General features: G+C 41.4%; 2 protein-coding genes across 2 annotated transcripts in view; both read left to right on the forward strand.

The window, feature by feature from the left end:
• The window catches only part of LOC133367641 (vomeronasal type-2 receptor 26-like), a 30,843-nt gene extending 16,170 nt beyond the window's left edge, over nucleotides 1-14,673 (forward strand). The window contains exons 6-8 of the mRNA XM_061591737.1: nucleotides 3,788-3,914; nucleotides 9,280-10,163; nucleotides 14,494-14,673. Coding sequence (XP_061447721.1) covers nucleotides 3,788-3,914; nucleotides 9,280-10,163; nucleotides 14,494-14,673 — 1,191 coding nt within the window. The remainder of the gene's footprint in view (nucleotides 1-3,787; nucleotides 3,915-9,279; nucleotides 10,164-14,493) is intronic.
• Nucleotides 14,674-14,773: 100 nt separating this feature from the next.
• LOC133367642 (vomeronasal type-2 receptor 26-like) lies at nucleotides 14,774-25,915 on the forward strand. Its single transcript, XM_061591738.1, has 6 exons — nucleotides 14,774-14,919; nucleotides 17,766-17,912; nucleotides 19,507-19,798; nucleotides 22,823-23,050; nucleotides 24,271-24,397; nucleotides 24,984-25,915. The coding sequence occupies exons 1-6, from the start codon at nucleotides 14,774-14,776 to the stop codon at nucleotides 25,913-25,915; spliced, it is 1,872 nt and encodes a 623-aa protein (XP_061447722.1).
• Nucleotides 25,916-25,974: the final 59 nt, after the last annotated feature.

The raw sequence follows: 25,974 nt of genomic DNA on the forward strand, positions 1-25,974 counted from the left end.
TGTGGGAGATATGGTTATGGCGTTCATACCCAGGAAACATGACAAATTACAGGCTAACTGGGAAGGACCATATACCATCAGAGAAAGGCTTGACACAGTGACGTATGTAATCACCACAGACCAATTAAACAAAAGCAAAGTGGTTCACGTAAATATGTTGAAGCCTTACCATACCAGGGATGCCCAGGTGTTGCAAGTTACCTTATTCCCTGAGGGAAGTGGGCCTGAACTTCCAGATTTGGTACAGGAAAGCAAAGACAAAGGAGGGGTAGATCAAGTGGAATGGTCAGAGGAGGTGAAGGAGGAAGTAAAAGAAGAGATTCTGAGAGTTTTGAAAACCTATAGGAATCTCTTTAGCAACAAACCTGGCCGAACCAGTATAGTTATACATTCCATTGATACTGGAGATCATGCCCCAATCAGATCTGTTCCGTACCGTGTGAATGGGAAAGTTTTGAATGAGATCAAAAAGGAGGTGGAAGATATGCTGGAATTAGGAGTGATCAGGGAATCCATCAGTCCCTGGGCCTCAAGTATTGTCCTGGTTCTGAAAAAAGATGGAACGACCAGGTTTTGCATTGATTATCGGCTAATCAATAAAATTACTGTCCCAGATGCGTATCCTATGCCTAGGGTAGACGCAATGTTAGAGTTATTGGGGGCAGCAACCATTATCTCTACACTAGATCTCTGTAAAGGATTTTGGCAAATGGAACTAGATGAGCAATCCAGAGCCAAAACTGCCTTCAGTACACCAGATGGGTTATATGAGTTTGTGACCTTACCCATGGGACTAAGGAACTCACCAAGTTCATTTCAGAGGCTAATCAATACTGTGTTGCGAGGCATGTCAGATTTTGCAGTGGCCTATATCGATGACGTGGCCATTTTTAGCAAGTCGGTGCCTGAGCATGTCCAACACCTGACAACAGTATTGGAGGCCTTAAGAAAAGCAGGCCTCACAATAAAAGCTAAGAAATGCCAGTTTGGACTAAAGGAAGTAATCTATTTAGGACATAAGGTGGGGAGTGGGAGAATCACCCCCTTATGGAGCAAGGTGGAGGCAATACAAGTGTGGCCTATCCCCTTAACCAAAAAACAAGTAAGGGCATTTCTGGGTGTGGCTGGATTTTATAGGAAGTTTGTGAGAAATTTTGGGGAAATAGCAACCCCCTTGCATGAATTAACAAAGAAGAAGTGTTCTGAGCGTGTGGTATGGACGGATGAATGTCAGAAGGCTTTTGATCTACTGAAGCAAGCCTTGTGCCAAGGACCCATATTAATAGCACCAGACTATGAGAAACCATTCATCGTGGCTACAGATGCGTCGGACCTGGCGCTGGGAGTCGTCTTGCTACAGGAGAGAGAAGGCACCAGACATCCAGTGGCGTACCTGAGTCGCAAGCTGACGCCGAGGGAGAAAAACTATTCGTCGGTCCAGAAGGAGTGCCTAGCGGTCGTGTGGGGACTGAACAAGTTGCGCCCATACGTGTGGGGACGAAGATTCACAGTGACTACGGATCATCGGGCCTTGTTATGGTTGCAGACCATGAAAAACCATAACACTATGCTGCAGAGGTGGTCCTGGGCCCTACAGGACTATCAAGTGGACTTCCAGTTCATCAAAGGCAAGGACAATGTACTGGCCGATGGACTTTCCAGGCAAGTGGCTGGGACTGCAGTGACGTGACCAGACGGAGGAACAAAGAAAGACATTTTCCCCATAGAGACTTTTATTTGTTAACGCGACGTATAAATCCTGGAACAGGAATAATACTCTGCCGTTGTTTTAAGGGGGGGGAAATGTGATGTTCCTATATTAATGTATATATGGTAAGTGTTGGTTGTTTAGAAGATACATGGTAAGTGGAGTGAAAGAGGAGGGTGAGTGAATGGGCAATAGAATGCTAGATGATTGGCGGAGTGTTTAAAATGGCTGAAAGTATAAAAGGAAGAGTGAGAGTGGAATCTGGGGGGAGAAGAGAAAGAGTGGGTTGCTTGGTGGGGTTTGAGAGAGTTGTTTGCCAGGAGAGAGTGGAGAAGGAGGGGGGTGGAGTTCGGATTAGTATTGAGTAAAACCATATGCTTATGTGCCTTAAGAAGAAATCTTGTTAATCTTATTAGCTTTGTTATCTTTAATAAATACTTAATTTGGTTTACCAAAGGCCTGATCCTTGGCTGGGGTTTCACAGACCAGAAGGGAGGGTAAGGTAATGACCAAGGCTGAAGGGAAACTGTAACAAATGGTGGCAGCGGTGAAGAGAATAACAATACCAGTATTCAGAGTCTCTGGGAATACTAGTATTAGGACGTGACTGGTGGTTGCCTAGCAGGGGGATCTGTTGAGATCTGTGCTAGAGCGGGGAGAGAAACAATAAAAAAGGACAGTCCGGACTGGTGGAGTCCCTGGTGGTGCCTAGTGACAGGCAGTAGCCACGCGCAAGTAGGAACCTGACAGGGAGAGCCAGGGAAGGGCGTCACAGTGCCCTCCCAGGGGCATGGACGAGGTGGCTGGGTTTGCGTGCGTGTGTGTGTGCGTGTGCACTCGAGGCCAGCCACCCCATCCATGCCCCTGGGATGGCACGTGCTGGAGGGGCACCCAGCTGGAGAAGGCCTGGGAACGCTGGAACGCCTCCCTCACCCTGCCGATGCTGCTCCCGGTCTCGCCCTCCCACCTGCCCGCCTCCGAGAAGGAGTTGCAGCAGCCTTGCCAGGCAACAGCGTGGGGCGGGGCGGCTCTGGGTGTCATCCCCCTCATGGTGACACCCAGGTGCGGGCCACACCCTCCACACCCTGGTAGTGATGCCCCTGCTTCCCAATCAATGTTGCTTACTGTTTTGCAACCAAATTTTGTAATCGGTTTCAAATCTTTTCATAATATCTTATTGCATTCCAGCTTTAATTCTGCTAAAATGCCCCAATCCCTCTTACTAATTCGTGAAATCCAGATCTCATCTTCAAAGCATCTTTATCATCTTTCTATATATGTCCATTTTCTGGGCATGAGGGCAATAATGCATTTTTGATGGTTAGCCTTAAGGCTAAAGTATTATCCCTATCCATCCAACTAAGTTAAATGTATGCAGGGTGAGCACTCAAATACTCACCCTTAACAGCTATTTATTTATTTATTTATTAGATTTATATCCTGCCCTTCCTCTGAGTAGGAGCTCAGGGCAGCAAACAAAAGCACCCGAAACACTCTAAAACATCACAAAAACAGACTTTAAAATATATTACAAAACATCTTGAAAAACATCTTTTTTAAAAAAAAAATAGCTTTAAAAACATCTTTATAATTTTTTTAAAAAAACATTATAAAGCAATTCCAACACAGAAGCAGACTAGGATAAGGTGTCTACTTAAAAGGCTAGTTGAAAAAGGAAGATCTTTAGTAGGTACCCAAAAGATAATAGAGATAGCATCTGTCTAATATTTAAGGGGAGGGAATTCCAAAGGGTAGGTGCCATTACACTAAAGGTCCACTTCCTATGATGTGTGGAACAGACCTCCTGATAAGATGCTATCTGCAATTTGCATCCCCTCATACCTCAACACATAAGGTTACCTGTTTTTTGTGGTTCCATGGCTCCCACACAGGTATAGAAGGCTCTCCTCAATGCATGGGGAGCACCAGAAATAAGAGTCGAGGAGGGGGGGAATAGGCTCATCCACACTTTCACTTCCACCTCATGTAACACTGAGGTGAATGACTGAAGAGGGCTTTTATGGGTGAATGACTGAAGAGGGCTTTTATTGCTATTCTGTCCTTTATAATCCCATGCAGGTGCTGCCCCTTTCTGTGTGCAATGACAACTGCTATCCTGGATTCAGCAGGAAAAAGAGGGAGGGGGAGAAATTTTGCTGCTATGATTGTGCTCCTTGTCCAGAAGTGATGATCTCTAACGAGAAGGGTAGGAAGCATAACCTACAGAGATATTAAGAAATTCATATAACAGAGCTGATGTATTATTTATTTGTTTATTTGTTTATTTGGAGTATTCTATTCACAATAGACAGGTTCTAAAACAGTTTTAAAAATGAAGAGTCTGGGTGATATTATTTGAATCAGTGTTTCAACCTAACCAAGTTCACAAGGTGTTGTGATGATCAAGTGGGGGAAACAATGTAAGCTGACTTTAGCTCTTTGGAAGAAATGCAAGATTTAAATGTAACAGAGTAAAATTAAATGTAACAAAGTAAAATTAAGAAATAAATCAGAAAAAGGACAAGAAAATGTCAGCAATCTGATAGGCCAAATGCCATTGAAATCTAAATAAAGAGGCTTGCCAAGGACTTCCACAGCCTCAGACAGTACTCTGTCCTGGGTCTCATCCAATCCTAGAAGGGTTATGCCAAACTTTCAAACCTACTGGAAAAGGTTGAGAAGGTAGTTTAAAAGAATAAAGGGATGGTGAAAGAGGGTTTCTTTTACCTTTGGAACTGGAGCTGGCCAAAGGCTCTTTTCAGTTCAGTGAATCATATATCAGTAGAGTTGGAAGATGACTATAAGGCTATCAAGTCCATCCTCCTGTTCAGTGCAGGAATCCAAGTTAAAGCATACCCGACAGGTAGCTATCCAGCTGCCTCTTGAATGCCTCCAGTGTCGGAGAGCCCATCATTTCCTTGGTTCCATTGTCATACTGTTCTAACAGGAAGTTTTTCCTGATGTTCAGGTGAAATCTGGTTTCCTGTAACTTGAGCCCATTATTCAATGTCCTTCATTCTGGAATGATTGAGAAGAGATCCTGACCCTCCTTTGTGTGGCAACCTTACAAGCATTTAAAGAGTGCTATCAAATCTCCCCTCAATCTTCTCTTCTCAAGGACAAATGCCCAGTTCTTTCAATCTTTCCTCATAGGGCTTTGATTCCAGTCCCCTGATCATCCTTGTTGCCCTTCTCTGAACCAGTTCATTTGTTGGCATCCTTCTTAAAGTGCAGTATCCAGAATTGGACACAGTATTCAAGATGAGGCTTAACCAGTGCCAAACAGAGGGTAACACGATTTGGAAACATAATTCACATGATTTGGAAACTATACTTCTGTTGATGTAGCCTAAAATAGCATAGAAATGAGATCAGATTAGTCTGGCAGGATTTGTTCTTGACAAATCCATATTGGATTCTAGTAATCATTGCATTTTTTTCAAGGTGCTTACAGATTGACTGCTGTGTAATCTGCTCCAGAATTACTTTCGACATTTTACTTTCCCAACATTTTACTGACCCTGTGGTTGCTGATAGCATTATGGGGCTCTTTGAAGATAAGAGAGAGCTCAGAAATCCTGCTGGTCCTAGGTTTCTTTCTTTCTTTAAAAATATAATGTTGAAACTAAATGAAGAAAGATCTCAGTTAACCCATTCAATTCCAAAGACAAAAAACTGTCCGCTGCACCATCTCTTAATGTTTTGTATGTGAACTACTCCCACTCCCTGCAAAACAGGACAGTAAATTAATGCCTCTTTGGCAGGGAACAATGATTTTAATGAAAAGATATTTTAAAAAATAAGCATGGTTTCTCACACCACTAAATAGAAGCCAAATTAGATCTTAATGCATGGATAGTTTGGAGGTACGTCTTCTCTTTTCAACTGGACCACTCTGAATTGCAAGAGTTGTCCAAAAGTACTCTTTCCACATACCTACTATATAGAATGCATATAGGATATCAGTCCCTCTTCTTTCCTATTTCTCCTTCTTATTATTAACTCAAATGCAAGCCAGCAGTTGAACATCAACTGGCTATAGCTGCACCACAGCAATTAAAACCATATATTGTCATCGTATGAGTGGGCTAACTTGGATTTAAAATTTAAAGATTTAATTTCAGTGCTACTTATGGAGGCAAGACAAACAATAACACAGAGTTGGGAGAACTTGGGTGGGCTGGATACCTGGTTTAACAATATTTGGAATACGGCACTGTTGGCAAAAGATCATACAGAATTTATATTTCTTAAATGGATGGACTAATCCTTAGTCCTTTAGCACCACCTGGTGGACATTTATGAAATATACTGTTGAGCATGACATGTATGATCAACTGCCAAGTATAGCTAAAAGGATATGGTTTAATATACAGTACGCTCAAAGGGTGAATCGTAGAGTTTTGAAGCTATGTACAGTAAACTCTTATTGGGGAGGGGTATAAATTTAGATATTTATATTATGTTATTTTTAAAAACTCTCTCCCTCTCTCTCAATCATTGCACCGATTCCATGCAATGCCCCTGACAAGGAAGTGGAAATTACTCCAAGAGCATTTGAGGTTTGATTTCACATACATTTCATAGCTAGGGCGTTAGAGAATTCTGATCAAAGCAGAAGCAGAAATTGCCACTGTTTGCTTTTTCACCCCATGTTCAGCATTGGAATTTTTTCTTCAGTCTGCAAACAGTGCATAAATTTCATGCCATTTCCCCCCATTTAAATTGTGTTTCCTTTGCATTGAAATTAATGGTCACTGCAGTGAAATGAATAGTGTGGAAATAATTACAGCATTAATTACATTAAGATCATTGTTCTGACAGTCCTTTTAAGGGCCTCCAATTGAGTATAACCAGATACACTCCCCTGGTTTTATTTCCCCTTACTGGAGCTAGCTGTGCCACCTCACCTGCCTTTTATAACCTCCCTCAGATTACTGGCAAACCATATGATGACTTCCAAAAGGGAACAGTAAAATAAATGAGTGAAGTGTGTCCCAATGTTTCCTTAAATGAGGGACCAGTACCAGATAGGTTTCAGGAAAAATATACCTTGTATTCCCTCAACATTCAAGAGATCCAGGCAATTTCATAACTGAAAGGAAAAACAGCAACTTTATTTTAAACAAAAACCATTTCACAAACGAATAGGATCATACGCTTGAATGACACATTGTTACAATTTTTAACCTTTCCCTGTACTTTCTCTCTTTCAGCATCTCTTGATTAACTCTCTCTTTTACTAACACCGCTAAACATCTCTTTTGTTCCTGCTCAATGCCCTTCCTAGCCTACAGCCCTCTCTATGGATAGAAACACACTCACTGTTCTGCCAGTTCCAGTATATCTCCACCTTGGACAGCCACCTGTCGGCTATGCTTTAATTTGGATTCCTGCGTTGAGCAGGGGATTGGACTCAATGGCCTTATAGGCCCTTTCCAACTCTATGATTCTCTGATTCTCTTCTGTAAATAGGGTCACACAACACTGCTCAAACCCCACCCCCTTTTACTGTAAAACCTGGTGGGAGCAGTTTGAGTGCATTAAAAAAAAAGCTTCTAAGAGATTTTGCAACTGATTGGCAGATCAACCCCTTTCCCCTTTTAGGTGTGGCTAATGGAAACACTTTGATCTGACAGCTAGTGTCTTTATAGCCTATATTTCTCCCACTCCTAAACTAATTACAACTGAACTCTCTCACTTCCCTAACAGAACCTCTCACTAACTGACAAACAGTCTCCCCAATCTGAACATTCCAGTTACATGATTCTCTGCAAATAGAGAGGGAGGATCCCAGCCCTCTCCATCACAGTCATAACTTACATAAATAATTATGTAACATACTTAAATAGCAGACTGTGAGACAAATAATATCAACAAATTATTTGGTGAAAACCAAACTGCAGTGAAATACTGATTGTGATCAAGACAGATCAGAACAAAAATCACTGCCTTCTTACATCCCTAAACTGGTTGGGTTTTGGCTTAAATTAAAAGAATGAAAGGGAGGGGAAGAGAGAGGGAGAGCATAAATGAAAAATAAAGGAGAGTAATTGAAGGGACACTGATTTTGAAACATAATCTGGATTACTTGGGTGGAAAATGATAGGTAAATTATTTGAAGAACTAATTAGAGTGATCAGGATGGGGTGGACAGTAATGCTTAGGTGGCATGAAATGGGAATTGGCCTGTTGAAATTTAAATTCTAGTAACTACTTCAAAATTTGCACATATACATATGAATTAGTGTTCGAAATGTACAGTTATACCTTAGTCAACAAATCCTCTAAGAATGAAAGGCTTTTTAAAAGGTGAAACTGACCAGATTTCTTTTGCTATGGATAAACTTTCAAGCCTGTGCCTTTGCTTTAAGGTGAAACTGACCAGCCTGTATCATTGTTTTGCTATCAATAAATGGACAAGCCTATGCCTTTGCTTCTTCTTTTATCTGCTGCATCCTTCATCCGCCTTCACAGCCGTTGTAACATACACATTGTTATCCTCCACCTGTTCTGCAGTTGAGGACATTCTTAGATCATTCTTTGTCTGGTTCCTCTCCCTTGACCTTACCTCCATGGGTGACCCTGCTGGGAGTACATGACTCCTGACAGCATCGCTCATAGGATTCATTGGAACACATAAGCCCACAAGGTGACAATCCATCGAGTGGGTGTATTTAATACAATACCTTACAATAAAATTACTGTAGAAATATGCCAACATAGTCATAAATACCACTGTGATATCTAAATACAATAATACTTACATAATAACTATATCAACACAGGCATGGAGTTCAATATATAATATATATCATTTCATCCAACATATTACCTATTAACTTAGCTGTTAAATTTCTCCCAATAACAAATATGGGTTTGCGGAATCTTGAACCTTGTTATTCCAATTTGAACAAACATCTCTCTATAAAAGTGTTTTCTTGTTGTTAACCCTCTAGTACCTTGACTAAATCTGTTATTTTAACCGTGAATGCCATATCCCATATTTTAGCTTGCCAAGAATCTATACAAGGAGTGATGGCACTCTGCCAATTCTGGCACTCTGCCAATTCTGGCATACTATTCTGGCTGCTGTAATTAAATCAGTTGTCATTTCTTCTTTGGTATGGTTTCTTTAAGATACCCCAATAGTATTTCCATGGGGTCTCTTGGAAGATCATAACCCAAACAATTTTGCATTTCTGACATCACTAAATTCCAGAATATCTGGTTCTTTGTACATGACCACATAATATGGAACATGTTTGCCCTCTGCATTCTGCATTTCCAACAATAATCTGTGTTCTCAGGATATATTTTATTTAATTTGACTGGTGTCGCATACAAATGAGTTAATAGTTTATAAAAAGCTTTTATTTAAGATTCATACATAAAGTAAAACTAGAAGTATGTTTCCAAATCAATATCCATTTATGTTCTGGGATTGTTGTTGACATATCTTGCTCCCATCTAATTTGATGTTCATGTTCTGATGGTTAGCATTTTGAGTATATTTCACTCAAAATTCCTTTAGAATGATTTTCAGATGCATTTTTTTCTTTTCTTTTTAGATATGGATGTCTGTGTCAGATGTCCAGAAGACCAGTATCCCAACAAGGATCAAACTCAATGCATTCCCAAGGTTGTAAACTACCTCTCTTACAATGAAAATGTAGGGATCATCTTATCTATCTTGGCTATTTCTTTATCTTTGATCACAACTTTAGTACTTGGAACTTTTGTGAAGCATAAGGACACTCCCATAGTCAAAGCCAACAACCGGACCCTCACCTACATCCTCCTCATCTCTCTTCTCCTTTGCTTCTTGTGCTCCTTGCTCTTCATTGGACAACCTGGAAAGGTGGTCTGTCTTTTCCAGCAAATGGCTTTTGGCATCATCTTCTGTGTGGCCCTTTCCAGCATCTTAGCAAAAACTATCACTGTAGTTCTGGCATTTATGGCAACCAAACCAGGATCCAGGATGAGGAAATGGGTGGGGAAAGGACTGGTAAACTCTATTGTCCTTTCCTGTTCCTTTATTCAAGCTGGCATTTGTACTCTGTGGTTGAGTACTTCCCCACCATTCCAAGATGCAGACATGCATTCTGTGAATGGGGAAATAATATTGAAATGTAATGAGGGTTCAGCCACCATGTTTTACTGTGTTTTGGGCTACATGGGCTTCCTGGCCATTATTTGCTTCATAGCGGCTTTTCTTGCCAGAAAGTTACCTGACAGTTTTAATGAGGCTAAGTTTATTACTTTTAGCATGTTGGTGTTTTGCAGTGTTTGGTTGTCCTTTCTCCCAACCTATGTGAGCACCAAAGGAAAATATATGGTAGCTGTGGAGATTTTCTCCATCTTGGCCTCCAGTGCTGGGTTACTGGGTTGCATCTTCTTCCCCAAGTGCTACATCATTGTGCTGAAGCCTGAACTGAACAACAGGGAGCAAATAGTAAGCAGAAAAAGTGAGAGAATATAGCTTTGTTTTTTTGTGATATATTTCAAAGGAACAGGTGAGTGTAAGAATCTCATGGGAATTTTGAAATTAAATAAAAGATCTCTTTTCAATATCTTAGGAGTGGAGTTGAACCAAGAACAGTATAGCGACTGCCTTGATTCTTCATGTGCACACCTGAACTGTCTGCTTCTCCATTCCAAAGGTGAAAAATATCTCACCTTGTTAGGTCATGATGACCTTCACAGTTTTCAGAATGGGAGAGGTCAATTTCAACTGACCTAGTTCCTTTGTGTCTGCTAGTAAGTTAAAGATATTGCCAGCATAGTGGTACTTTTCCCCATAAGGGTTCTTGGGGTTTATTCACCCACCCCCTGATCTCTGATGGAAAAACATTATGCAAGGATCACAATAGTGGCAGCATCCCCTCCACTTTTCAGACAGTTGTAAACTATGTCTGATGGAGTAAGGCACCATTACAGCCTCAAAAATCTATACTTCCTAAAATCCCTTGTGGGCCCATAATAATGCCTAATTGCCATGAGTTTTTCATGGGTTGGCAATTTTTAGAACAGGAGACTATAGTTCTGACTTACAATGGATCAACTCCAGAAAATCTTTTCAGTGCCTTAAGTGAGCTAGGTCTAGGATGAAAGTATAACCAGGTCCCCAAATTAAGAAATAGGTGGGGGAAATGCCCAGTCATTTCCTGCTACATTATTTCACCAGATTTTGCAAGGTTTAACTCAGTACTTTTCCTCTATTCCAAGTTATGCATACACATTCACTAAATGGTAAGTTGCATTATCTATAACCCGAATATCCCAGCTTGATCACTGAGATAATTTTCAGGAGCATCATTGGTTTTTCCCCAAGTTAGTGAGACTTTAGTGTTATTAGTCTCCTAGACCTAACCCATGTGGCCAGAGGCAAGTCTTTAAACCTAAGCAGTCACCTGCGTATCACTTAATACATAGATTCCATCCACTCCTATTTTGTGGCATAGGGACCTATCTTAAATAGAACATCAATATGAGTAGTTCCTCTTGTTTCTTCTCCTTTTCCTTCTTCCCTGTCTTAGTAGGGTTGCCAGGTCCATGGCCTGAGACTGATCCTGTATCTTTAGGAGAAGAGAAAGTCAGCAAAGTGCAGGTGTTCTTGCAACTCTGTAATGGGAAAAACCACAAGGTGGAATTCTCCCTTCCCCCTCCACAACTTTTAAAGATACAGAAGACCTCTTGAAGGCCGGACCTTCAAGTTCCAGATACAATGTAGTAATTTAGATCAGGAATTTTATTAACAAGCAAACACCCATATACGTAGAACATACATCAACTGAACTCAATCTTCTCTAACTGAGCAAGCTGATAGGCTTGCTACTAAGATTCCATTCATCTTAAAGATACAGTAACATATTCAATAGGCAAAAAACCTTGCAGTATAAGAATGTACCTATAGCCAACTGATATTTCTATCAAACTTTTAAAAGCAGGGAAATTGTGCAGCTATAGTGAATGCACCAGGGGAGCAGGAGACCTGACCTCCTCTCTGAGATATTGTACTGCCCTACAAATTTGTCAAAATGCAAACACAATTTGGGTTGGTCTTTCACAGTCCAATCCACTTCCTGTGTAGCTTGGTTGAATTTGGTAATGTGCCTCTGAGCATATGCAGCTGAGCAATCTGTCAATCCTATTAGGAAGAACAGCACCATGCCAAACCCTATGCTCCAGCATGTCCGACCACACAAGAAACAGGTCAGGAAAAGTACTCTTGATCCATTGAAAGCCATGGATAACCCTATGTAACAGGTAAATACCTAAATGCTGCACCAAGTCATTCTTTCCAAATGTACTACTAAAACATGTGGTACCGGGCCAACAGACATTATTCTTAACATGGTCAGAATAAATTCTCCCCATAACATTCCCTGTTTAGCCACCCACCACACTGTATCCAAGCCGACAGGTGCAACTGTGTCCCCGCTGTAGAAGAACTGGCCCTCCTCTGAGCCCAGAAGAGGATAAAGTGGCCACAAAGAACCACATGGGCCGGGTCCAGCAAGCATCCCAAACCTGCAAGAATGGGGGGGGGGAAGAAACAGTCAGAACACATTAACCCATAACAGCTAAACCTAATCCTTGAATGCTCCCCATTGCCATCTGCCTTGAATGTCCTTCAGGGGAAGACCCACTAGAGCTGCGGCAGTAGCCGCCCCAATCCAGAAATAATGCAATCCAAACACTCCAGGATCTCACCCACAAGCCAACAAGGATGTCTGAACAATGTACCAGAACTGAAACTGCTTCAGGGTGGACCCATCAAGGTGGATGAAGAAATACTGTGGCCTGCTGGCCTGACAGAATGAAAAGCCCTTAGGGCTGTAACTGGGCATAACGCAGTCAAAGGGCAGCTGCCCAAGACAACTTGCCTCCCTTTGCCCCTCTGGTCAGTTTTTTGACCTCCGCATCACCAGATGAACCATGGTATTGGCAAGCACACAGTCCTCAACACACAAGGCCCTGCCTGAAGTGTCGAGCCTACAGCTGACCAAGAGTTCACTCAGGCAGAAAGCACCATAGAAAGTGGTTAATGCCATGGCCACAGATAAAGTAGCCTCATATGTGGATGAGCACAGCTGATGGAACTCCTGTACAATCTGAAGGGGAATATCCAGGGTGAAAGGCTTCTGCTCATTAGGAACCGCAGGGCACGGATGTGCCTAACCCTCTAACATCTTCTGTATCATGCCATCATACACAGACCTGCCCCTAGGAACGGCCAAATTGTGACCAAATAGCTCTCATATAGAAGCTTGGGTAGGAGAAGTTATAGGAACCCATGGGCCTGAGGAAGGAATGCAATGCAAACGCTCCAAAGTCTCACCCCCAAGCCAACAAGGTTCTCCGAACAATGGAGCATAACAGAAACTGTGTCAGGGCGGACCCATTGAGGTGGATAAACAAAATAACCTTGGCCTGCTGGCCTGAGAAAAACAAAGTCCTTAGTACTGTAACCAGACATAAAGTAATCAAAAGGGGATGGCCCAGAATAGATGACCTCCCCTTGCCTGATGCATTGCATGACCCAACTCCGAAGTCTGCAAATTCACCCCACAGACCACCCTACCCTCTTCTTTGCATCACAAGGGTGTTCCAAAATAGCCCTGCCAGGTGCTATCCCCTTAGATGCAAAAGTTGCAAGAAGGTGAGCTTTTTGGCTGACTCAGCCACCTGCCACCTGTCCCTCAAATTGGAGAGCTTGTCCTCTGGCAATCCAGAAGACTGTGACACAAGCGGACTGCCCAGAAAGGTGAGACTAGTAGTTGGGCCCTCAGATGTCTCGGGTGTTAGTGGCATCCCAAGCTCAGAGCTTAAAACTGTAAAACATTGATCAGGTTCTGAAAACAACAGGTGTCAGTGGGCCCGACAAACAGAAAATCTTCCAAGTAATAGAGGGTGAGTGACAGCCCAGATTTGACCCTAACCACCCACACTGGGAAGGTACTAAAAGCCTTGAAGGAAGAGCAAGATATAGAACAACCCATCAGCATTGCCCCATCGAGGTAATACTGGCTTGAAACACAAAACCCAACAGGTCAGCATCATCCGAGTGCACAGGCAGCAAGTGAAAGGCTAACTAGATGTCGCACTTTGCTAATAAAGCCCCTTGCCCACCTTCACCGCCTCACCAAATGAAGTTCTGTATACCTCACAGAGGCACTTTCCAGCAGTATGCCATCATTCACAGCAGCTTGCCCATTTGGATACACATCCAGCCACCTCCCCCATGGAACTGATCGAACCGAGCTACTGGCCTTGCGACGTACAAAAGGTACTAGGGTGTGGGCCAGTGCCACAGGCATGTTTGGACCCACAATTCATGGCCAGTCAGTCCCACTGATTTCAATGGGAACTAACTCTGAATTAAACCCAATGAATACAACAATATTGTTACCGAGTAGGGTTGCACTACTAATCACATATAACTGGAAGTAAACTATGCAGAACTTCATGGTATTTCAAATAAATATATTTAGAATCAGGGCGTTAACTTTGAAGGCACTTATTCAGCCTTTGTTGTTGTTGCTCTTCCGGTGAAACTTGTTACCCTTATATAACAAGGATCAGGAGAGAGGCAAAGATATTAAGTTGCCATCTTTCTCTCATTTCTCTGATACCAGCTTCACGGCAGCCACCAAATTAATCCTGAGTTAAGGAGGAAAATGTTTGGCTTGATATTCTAATACGTTGATTCTAACTCAGCATTAAATTTGCACACCAAAATCACTTTGCTCTTTGCTCCATATTGCATTTGTTAATTGCAGAGGCTGAACCTGCCACCGCAATCTGGTTTGCAAGCGTGTGTTGCAGCCCCCAATTGCAACATTATGTATCAGCCTGGGGATAAAATTCCCAGTGGCAATGGCAAGGAAGAAGAATCAGGAAGAGCAGAGGCAGAACCTGGCTGCCAAGGAGCCACTGCCACAGATAGCCAGGGAAGTTGAGGTTGTCGGGAAACTAACCCCCCCCATGTACACCATTGCTGCTGGGACAACTCCTGTTGTCATGGTTGCATGACATGAGCAGTGTGCCTCTCACCAGAAAATGCAGCTGGAGAAACCACCACCATGGGCACAACAGGAGCAACCAAAACATGGTGAGCAGGCAAGTTGGCAGGTGAAAGTGAAGCACTCATCTAAGCCACCAGAAGAACAAGACCCACTTGGACGGTCAGAGAAGAAACTGGAACGGTTGGCAGAATCACTTGTTTGGCTGGTACCCTAACATCTGAAGGCACCTGAGGCCTGGTAACCGATCCTTTCTCCAAGCAGCTACCCAACAACCAAAGCATGAACAATATTAGACTTAGATGCCAACCTGGCAAAAAAAAAATTGTAATAGGTTCTTGGACACTAGGACCTGCCTCAGAATCATTACGTGTCTCGCGCTCCTTCTCTAACACTTCAACCCTAGCCACAAGGTCACACATGGTACACAAATCTTCCTCAGATGAAGGTGGATGGGCATGTGGAAGCATGTTCACCCCTCTTTTCTGCAACATGTACTATCCAATCAACTGACAAAAGCAAAAGACTATTATTATTATTGTTATTACTATATTAAATACAAACAACCATGTTGCTTGCCCACTGCTACACTCAGTTAACACTCTGGGTGCGGGGGGGTAGGAACAGGAGTAACAAATCCCCTACACTTATGAGTTATTTATTATAAATGTCATTATTTATTATTTTACTTTATTGATTTTATTTATTTATTTTGACCAATCAAGCAGCTATGGGAAGGTAGGGAAGAAAACCTGCCAACATGCGGGCAAAGGACCTTCACTCCCAAATGTGCAATATGGGGGGGGGAATAACCTGCCAAAACACACAGGTAACTAGCTCCTCTCTTTCTCTCTTTTTGTAATTCAATGCCCTGAATCAGGCTGACACGCATCCCATCTGTGCCCCCCAAACCCTTCTCAAGAGACCCAGCAAAATCACAGTGAAAGGAAGAATACGGCACTGAACTGGGAGCAACAACAAACTGGTGCTTCCCCGCCGCAAGTGGGATCCCCAATGGCCTGAGCACTCTGCTGCTCATTATAGGAGCACAATGAGGGGAGGCCAGATAACTGAAAGCAAGCCCGCTCTGCCGCTCGCTATTCTACCGTGAGAAAGGAAAGGGAAAGATCGAAAGCAGCCCACGATGTCAAAGCACGGCCACATGATCTCCACTTCTCCCTGCAGCGATGCGATCTCTTCCTCTTCTGCAGTGAAAGCAAAGAGGCTGGGTTAGGGAGCTGGCTTATAAGGCTTGCTCAACCCCCATCCTGATTGGCTAAGGAGCCGCAAGCCATGTCCCCCCACCAATCCTTCTCAAGAGATCCCTGCTAAAATGTCTTGTTCAGAGAAAGGGAGGTGGAGTCAAATTTGCCCCTTCCAAATGGCGGGAACGCCATTCCTCTACTGCACTTAAAGCTGGATGGGGTGCCTTTGATTGATTTGTTTATTTCAGTACAAGACCAGCAAAGCTGGATGGGGTGCACAGGTCAGCTGCCAGAATGGTATTTGGATGGCACTTCAGTGGAATTGTTGACATCCACCATGGAACCATGAACAGTACTCCATCCAACCTGACCACCTTGTAAAGCCACTGTCAGACTGTACTGAATTCATAGGCCCTGAAGACAACTTGTCAGTGGCTGAGAAATTCCTGTTGCCCATCCTGTTCCTTGCTTACAGATGCAGACACACTGTCAACATTTTTACTATAAGCTACTTGGGTCAGGTATATCTGTATGTTGTGTTAGGCACATTGCTAGAACTGCATAGATAAGTTATTCTAATAATAACAAAATAATATTGATAACAGTAAATGGGGCAAGCTATACTGAGTGATAACTTCCCCAGGCTGTGTATGGCAGAGGAATTAGTGGAAGAATGATTGACAGTAGGGCCATGGAAAGGAATGTTTGGCAGAATTAGTAAGTGACTGGTAGGAATGTGTATGCTGAGGAATTATTCCAGTTCTAGCTGGATGCAACCTGAACCTGAACCTACTGGGCTATTTGTTAATGACTACTTGTTATTCTTTAAAGAAAATATCCATTGTACAATTGAGGGGAAGGATACTCTCAGCAGTTTTAACAATCATGATGCAACTTCAAAGGCTAACTAACCACTCACAGAGGACATACTAATCACCCCTATCATTGTCAAAATTACTCGTTGCCCATGAATAACATCAACAATCGGCATCTGAAAAAAAACTATAAGACCCTTCTGTGGCTCAGAACTGGATGTTTCACCCAGCTGACACCTGCATCATTTTAAAGCAAAATAAATATATCGTATAATTCCCTGTTCCTCATCTTTTCTCCTTCCCAAATCCATCTTTCACTTCCCAGATCTTTACTGTGAAAAACTGGACCACATTGACTAGGCTTTAATTAACACACACACACACACACACTCCCTCCCTTAGTTTAACATACCATAGATTCTTTTGGACAGAATGATTGTGAGTCTCTGTGGCAACATTCCCATCCCCCACCTTTAGCATTGAAGGTCTATAGATGAGATCACCCTTTGAGAATAAATTGAGGAGAAATCAGAAGATACGATGTTCAGGGATACTTATGAACAATGACACATTATTCAACATGAAACCAGGGTAGAGGTAAAAAGATCTCTTAATCAAGCTATTAATCAATATAATCTGCCATTCAGGGAAGGAAATCTGATATTAGCCACATATTTTTATTGTTTTTATTTAGTATATTTATAGATATAAAATCCAACATACATAAAACACTTAAATTAAAAATATAACAGATAACTAAAGCACAAATATTTGCAATGCTGCTAAGGAGTTAACCTATCGTAATGCTGTTCAGGAAAAAAATCTATATTTGGAGCAATAATATCCACCATTCAAAGAAGGCTATAGCAGGCACATATAATCCTGTAGTTGGAAACACAGGAACGTACATTTGCTGGGCAAGCTCTGTTAAGAAGATAATGATGGTGGTGGTGTTGCTGCTCATGCTGCTCTGTCATATTGTATGCAAGAAATATTCTATTAATTGCAGCGTATTTGATGATCCCCTCCCTATTCCTCATGAATTTTACCAGCCAGGAGACCTTGTCATTGGTGAGATAGTTTCTCAAGTCTACTTCCACTATAATGACCTCTCTTTCATGGAACAGCCAACACAAATTGTGCTTGATGAACCTATGTAAGGCATATCTTCTTCTTCTTCTTCTTCTTCTTCTTCTTCTTCTTCTTCTTCTTCTTCTTCTTCTTCTTCTTCTCTTCCTCCTCCTCCTCCTCCTCCTCTTCTCTGTCTCTCTCCATCTCTCATTTGTATTATGTTCAGACCATATCTGCTGAAAATACATAATAAAGAAATACTGTGATTTATTTACTTTTGGGGTGCCATCTACATTATACTATTCAGCTTAAACCTCTAATAATTTTCCTCCATAAACTCCATTGATATGAATGGATCTTGTATTTAAAAAAAAAGAAAAGAACTTCTGCAGAATAACCACATTATTATTGTGCAAGGCTGTGCATAAATAGCCATTTATTTACATTTATTGTGTCTGAAAAGTGGCATTTCAGTAATATTTTACCTTGTAGTCTTTTTTATTTCATTTTTGCCTCTTGTCTTCTCTTGTACATTATATATTTTTAACCGAAAGCACTTGCAATTTTTCTCTTGGTGTCTCACTGAAATAAAAGGATCCTGCCAATTTTTAGATGACTTCTTCAGAAAAACTAATGGGTAAAAAATAATGGGTTGTTACATGTTTTGTTAGTTTTGCCACACTTCTTCTGTTCTTTCTACCATTTCTTCTCTCTCTTCCTTCGCCTTCATCGCTATCCTATTACTTGTACTTCCAGTCCTCTAGTCTTTTTAATCTTTCATCTGATTGTTAAATTTTAGAAATCCTCACGTTTCATTCTTCAAATTCTTTTCATGCCTGAAGTTTGCTGAGTGTGCTTGCAGTATGCACTGGGTCAAATTCAGATCTATTAAGCATATCTGAGAGGAACTCATAGTCAAATCTGACTCTGTAATGGGGGTATGTGTACGATACATGTATTTGTAATCGCAATATTGCTCCCAGATTGTTCATGCTTTTAAATTGACAGATGTTTCAGATAAGCTGTGCCTTCTACAGGATAGAGACAATTGTTCTTCTTTGAAGTTTTGAGAAGTTTGTGGATTGAAATGCACAGCAAAGTTGACTCCAGGTTATAATTAGCCAGTGAGTTGCACTGACAGGCGGATCAAAGTGGAACACAGACAAAAGGGCACATGCAATGAAGGAAGGTGTGAGGAAAGCTGTGAACTGATGTTTCTATTAAAAAAAAATTGTTGGTGACTAGTGAGGGAAAGTTTGATGCATTTAAATCTTTTTTACTTTTGTTCCATTTGGGGAATTGTTTTGTGTGCATGTAACAATTCATACATTTTTCCTCTGAGAACAACCTTTTTTACCCTTTCAGTGAACATTTAATCTTAATTCATAAAAACTTGTGGTCTCTATTAATTTAAACCACTCGACATCTAAGAGCAAAGTTCCACATTACCTTGAAGCATCTTGAGGTGACACAGGTCTATGTGGTGAAAGGCACACTAAATACACATTGAATAAAAATTAAAGGGGAAGGTGGGTGAGCAAATGGGGATATTCTGTTTTGGCCAGAACTCCCTTTCTTTTACAGTTCAGGATGAACATGGGAAGGCATGACAGAAGTGTACAAAATATTTTTATTGTGGCTCTAGCAATTTTATTAAACAGCTGTAATATCTATTACAGTTCAGTGCCAAAGAACTTCCAGCATATCCTGGCCTTAGCATTTGCTGTCAAAGAGATCAATGAGAATCCCAACCTCTTAGCAAATATTTCTCTGGGGTTCCACATCCTCAATAGCTACTATGCTGCAAGGATGACCTATAAGGCCACACTAAGCCTGCTTTCCACACAATGTAAGTTTGTCCCCAACTTCAAGTGTGACGACCAGAGCAATCTGATAGCTCTCATTGGAGGATGTATCTCTGAAGTTTCTGCCAGTATGGCCATCTTTTCAGCGCTCCACAAAACTCCACAGGTAAGTTGTATGCATGAAGGTATAGAGATTATCGAACTATGGTACACCTTCTTGATTTCAGCAGTCTGCTTGACAAAGTTCCCTGTGATATTTTGGTTAGCAAATAGATTAAGTCCAGGCTAGATGATAATATGTTCATTTGATAAAGTGTACTCAGCAGTCTCTCTTGGGCTAATACTATTCAAAAAAGTATCAGTGATTTATGCAAAGGGTAGGAGAGAATACTTACCAGTTTGCAGTTAATAAAGACCTGGGAGTGATGGATGAGACTGTGGAAGACAGCAAACATAACATTCAGGATGATGTTTTTGCAGTGGGAAACTGTGTTGAAGTGAACATAAATGAGATTATTAAATAGAGACAAAGGCAAAATAGTGGATTTAGTGAAAAAGCAACACTAAAACACACAAGTATAGGAGACAGTATGTATGACTTGGCAGTAGGACATGTGAAATGGATTAAAGTTGATCAGAGTTAAACATGAGTCAGCAATGTGATGCAGCAGTAAAAAGTCTGGTGCAATATACGGCTACATTGAGCAATAGATTCCAAGTTGCAAAAAAAATATTATTGTCAGACCTCATGTGGAGTATCATGTTCTGCTCTTGATGTTGTACTTCAAGATGTGGGCATATTGCAATAGGTTTGGATGAGGAAAAGAAAGATGTTTGAGGTCATTGAAAATATGTTCTGTAAAGGATGTTTGGAGAACTTGCATCTCATAAACAGCTTTAATTACCTGCAAGTGCCACAGAGAAGCCATCTCACAAAACTATGCCAAACCTGTGGCAAAATACCACAAAAATCCACTGAGTAACACAAGAGATAGGATTTTCTCTTAAGATTTGGCAGTTGTTGCCTAGTCTAGTATTCCAGCTGCCAGCCAGCAAATTACCCAGTTGCCAGAGGGCCTGGAGAGAGTAGCCAGGCAGCTACCATCAGTCATTTTCTCTCCTATCTGAAGTGTGGTGACCAATGCAATTTGATCAGAAGAGGTGAGACATTAGTGATACTCCATGGCCTAACCAGCAGGGACTCCACCAAAACGGCAGCAGTGCTTGATGGCCACACAGGACACTGACCTAACCATGGAGTGCACAGACAGCCTGCTACCTGTAGTGGGAGCTCAAGCTCCAGTGCCTGGAATTTGTTCAGTCAGTGAGGCTAGGGCTCAGATGCCATGCTGCAGCTGAGCAGGCACACAGTGTTGTTGTGGGACATTTGTAATGCAGCTCCTCAAAATTTGTTGCTTGAGACAAATGGCTAAGTGTGACTCATGAACCAATTGCCAGGTAAATCCTCTTGAGAGGTCTTCAGATAGAAGATGGAAAGGCAACTGTTGCAAAATATTGAACAATGATATTTCACATGATGTCAGAATGGTTGCCTACAGGAACCCCTACAACTCTACAACAATTTTTTCATGCAGTCTATCTGAAAACTACTTATATATTTTATTTCAGCTCACTTATGGATCATTTTTGTCACTAGAAGGTGCAAAAACCCTGCCCCCTTTTTTGTACCAAATGGTCCCAAATGAAGCTCACCAGCACACAGGGGTTGTGCGGTTATGTCACCATTTCAGATGGACATGGATTGGGCTTTGGGCTGTGGATGATGACAAAGGGGATAGGTTTTTAGACACAATGGTGCCATTGCTTTCCCAGAATGGCATCTGTAATGCCTTCATAGAAAGAATACCAAAATGGAATTATATAGATGAGATGATAGATTTTGGTTTACAGCATTTGGAAAGCTATGCAATTGTTCTTGAGGGAGACCCCAGTAAGGGAAACCCCAGTGTCTTCTTTGTTTATGGAGAGCCTCCATCCTTTCAGGTTTTGAGAATGATCCTATTTGCAGCACCCTTCTTCTCTTTATCACCTCTGGGCAAAGTGTGGATCATTACCTCCCACTGGGATTATGCATCACACTCTGTTGAGAAGAACTGCGTACAAGCCTTCAATGGTTCCATATCCTTCACTGTTCACTCAAACCAGCCTCTAGGATTCCAAACATTCATTCAGATGATAAGACCTTCCTGGGCCAAAGGAGATGGATTTATCCAGGATTTCTGGGAACAGGCATTCAGCTGTTCATTGAAAATGTCTAAGGGGCAGGAGGAGGAAAAGAAAACCTGCACTGGTGAGGAGAAGCTGGAGAGCATTCCTGGAATTCTGTTTGAAATGAAGATGACTGGCCACAGCTACAATGTCTACAATGCTGTTTATGCTGTGGCACATGCTTTGCATGTCATGTTCAATTTCAGGTCCAAGCACAGAAGGTTGGTAGAAGGAAAGAAATTGGTATTTCAGAATGTGCAACCATGGCAGGTAATTGCAACTCAATACTTAACTAAAATAAAATAAAATAAAAAAGCAGACTAGCTTTTGATTGAGATGCAAATTTTGTATAATACAATTCCACTACCTTCATGTATTGTATTCTTTTGGATACACCGTGTCAACCACATTATAAAATAGCATTTTTAAAAAATTGTTATTGGCCACCTATACAGAGTGCATGCAGAGTATTTATTTATTTATTTATTGCATTTGTATACCGCCCCATAGCAGAAGCTCTCTGAGTGGTTTACAACAATTAAAGACATTAAAAACAAATATACAAATTTAAAAACACATTTTTAAAAAGCAATTTAAAAACACATGCTAAAATGCTTGGGAGAAGAGGAAAGTCTTGACCTGGTGCCGGAAAGATAACAGTGTTGGCGCCAGGCGCACCTCGTCACATGGATCATTCCATAATTTGGGGGCCACCACTGAGAAGGCCCTCTCCCTTGTGGCCATCCTCCCAGCTTCCCTTGGAGTAGGCACCTGGAGGAGGGCCTTTGATGTTGAGCGTAGTCTACAGGTGGGTTCGTGTCGGGTGAGGCATTCCATCAGGAATTGATAAGGACAGCTAGGCATGTGCTGCCCAGAGAAAGAAAAAAGCAGCACTATGCAAAACTCATAGAAATTATTTCTATAAGCAGTTATCTATTCTTCATATTCCCTTTCAATCTAGGTCCACCACTTTCTCAGTAACATCTTATTTAACAACAGTGCTGGAGACACTGTACACTTTGATGACAACAGAGTATTAGTCACAAGCTTTGATGTTACAAACTGGATGATGTTCCCAAATGGCTCGATGGCTAGAATAAAAGTTGGAAAATTGGAACCTCAGGCTCCTCTAGGCAAGGAGTTAACTATTCATGATGACCAAATTGTCTGGCATCCAAGCTTCAGTAAGGTGAGACATTTATATGCTCATCAATAAAGGAAGTCCTATCAGGCCTAGCAAAACAGCCTCTCTGGTGTACTTCTGATTATAAATCAGAAGGCTGCAATGTTAGGTGCTGCTTAGCTGTCCTTAAAATGAAAGTGATCTTTAATTGCCCAAGGAGACGAAAATGGGAAGTTGTGGTTAGCAGTAAAATTTCACATCAGGAAAAGACAGTTTAAGGTAAACAAGTTGACAGCTGTCCGTGGATAGCAGGTTTTAGACAGGCGCTTTCCTTATTGGCACAAGGATGGGCAGGACCGAAAATGTGTAAAGTGACCACTCAGAATGTGTAAGATAATACTAAATAAGGTGATAAGGTATGCATTTTTGCTATGACATATGTATGATGTTTAACCCCTTTATAAAGCTCTGCTTGGCATATTTTGGGCAGAGAAGGTTGTTGTTAACCTCTCTCCCAATGGCCCATTGGTTTATGTATTTCTCAATAAATGCTGCCCTTTGGAGCACAGTCAATTGACTGGAAAGTATTCCTTCCACACTGCAAACCCTTGAGCATATAAAATTGGAAAATTCAGTTTTGGCCAATTCATCATTATGCCTGCCTTGCAGCTAATGAAAGGTGCAGAGGAGCATTTGTGATTTTATTTTCTTCCCAAGATTTTATTATCTTCCCAAACAATGTCTACTGTTTTGCAACCAAACTTTTTAATCAGTTTCAAATCTTTGCATGATATCTTATTGCACTCCAGCTTTAATTCTGCTAAAATGCTGCAAACCTCTTACTAATTCATGAATCATTATGGGGGTGGGGGTGGGGAAGAGATGATAAAAGCACCTTTATAGTCTTTCTGCATATTTCCATGTTCTGGGCATGAAGGTAGTGATGCATTTTTTATGATGAGCCTTAGGGCTCAAGTATTATCCTTATCTATCCAAGTAACAATTAAATTTATGGAGTCTGATGCCCAAATACTCATCCTTAGCATCTAATGTTACAGTCTCCCAGTACCTCAACACATGAGGCTACCTGCTTTTTGTGGCTGCATGGCTTCCAGACAGGTATAGAAGGCTCTCCCCAATATGTGGAGGGCAAGAAGAACAGGACTTAAGGGTTGAAGGAGTGGGGCAGTGGGTTCATCTACACTCTTCCCCCCATGTGACTCTCATCACATGAATGATGACAGCTAATCATTTATTGCTATTTTATCCTTTATAATCCCATGCAGAGGCTGCCAGTTTCTGTGTGCAATGACAACTGCTATCCTGGATTCAGCAGGAGAATGAGGGAAGGGGAGAAATTTTGCTGCTATGATTGTGCTCCATGTCCAGAAGGAATGATTTCTCACCAGAAGGGTAGGAGGACAATGTAGAGAGAGAGAGAGATGAAGAAATCCCTATAACATTGCTTATTTATTATTTGTTTGGAGAATTCAGTTCACAATGGATTAGTTCTTTTTAAAAAGAAAAATAATCTTTTTTTTAAAAAAAAAAAGTTTCAAAAGAGAACAAGTATTAAGTCAAATGTGAGCCAGCAGCTGAGCACCAGCTGGCTACTGCTGCACCATAACAACTGAAACCATTGCACCTACTCCATGCAATGGCCCTGGAAAGGAAGTGAAAATGACATTGTTTCTATTCCCCAGGAGCTTTTGAGGCTTGAGTTCACATCCATAGTACAGACAACCGGCAGCTCAACTGGGCTGTATTCATTCAGAACAAGATCATCCCAGTATATGGCACATTAGGTGAGATAGGTAAATAGATAGGACAATGTGGTTTATTTATATACTGCTTTTTGACCCAAAGTCCCCTAAACCAGTTCACAGCATTACTACATATTTCAAAAAGTATACAATAAAAGTGCAATGCATACAAACAATATAAAATAAAAATAGCATGAAAATTGGAACAAGAATACCAATTTCCTTTTTTTCCCCAGATATGGATGCCTGTATCAGATGTCCAGAAGACCAATATCCCAATAAGGATCAAGCTCAATGCATTCCCAAGCTTGCAAGTTACCTCTCTTACAAAGACAATTTAGGGTGTAGCTTAGCTACCTTGGCTATTTCTTTCTCTTTCATCACAACTTTAGTATTTGGAACGTTTCTGAAGCACAAGGATACTCCCATAGTCAAAGCCAACAACCGAACCCTCACCTACATCCTCCTCATCTCTCTTCTCCTTTGCTTCCTCTGCTCCTTGTTTTTCATCGGACAGCCTAGAAAGGCAATCTGCCTTCTCCGACAAATGTCTTTTGGTGTTATATTCTCTGTGGCCCTTTCCAGCATCTTGGCAAAGACCATTATTGTGGTTCTGGCATTTATGGCAAGCAAACCAGGAGCCAGGATGAGACAGTGGGTGGGGAAAAGACTGGCAAATTGTATTGTCTTTTCATGTTCCTTTATTCAAGCTGGCATTTGTACTCTTTGGTTAAGTACTTCCCCTCCATTTCCAGATGTGGACATGCACTCACTGAATAGGGAAATTGTACTGGAATGTAATGAGGGTTCAGCTACTATGTTTTACTGTGTCTTAGGCTATATGGGTTTCCTGGCCTTTGTCAGCTTCATTGTGGCTTTTGTAGCACGGAAATTACCTGACAGTTTCAATGAGGGCAAATTTATCACTTTCAGCATGTTAGTGTTTTGCAGTGTGTGGCTATCCTTTGTTCCAACCTACCTGAGCATCAAAGGGAAATACATGGTGGCTGTGGAGATCTTTTCCATCTTATCCTCAAGTGCTGGCTTACTGGGCTGCATTTTCTTCCCTAAATGCTACATACTTTTGCGAAGGCCTGAGCTGAACAACAGGGAGCACATATTAAGCAGGAAAATTGAGAGAATATCATTTTTCTTATATATTTCATAGGACAATTTGGTGGTAGGAATCTTATGAGCATTTTTGAATTAATCAAATAGCCTTTCCCA

Source organism: Rhineura floridana, chromosome 11 (assembly GCF_030035675.1).
Source record: "Rhineura floridana isolate rRhiFlo1 chromosome 11, rRhiFlo1.hap2, whole genome shotgun sequence".
Taxonomy (NCBI): domain Eukaryota; kingdom Metazoa; phylum Chordata; class Lepidosauria; order Squamata; family Rhineuridae; genus Rhineura; species Rhineura floridana.

Coding starts and splice junctions, on each gene's coding strand:
- LOC133367642 (XM_061591738.1), top strand. CDS start 14,774: ATGCAGCTGGAGAAACCACCACCATGGGCACAACAGGAGCAACCAAAA. Junction 14,920..17,765: donor TCAGAGAAGAAACTGGAACG/GTTGGCAGAATC, acceptor TATTAATTGCAG/CGTATTTGATGATCCCCTCC. Junction 19,799..22,822: donor CGCTCCACAAAACTCCACAG/GTAAGTTGTATG, acceptor CTTTCAATCTAG/GTCCACCACTTTCTCAGTAA.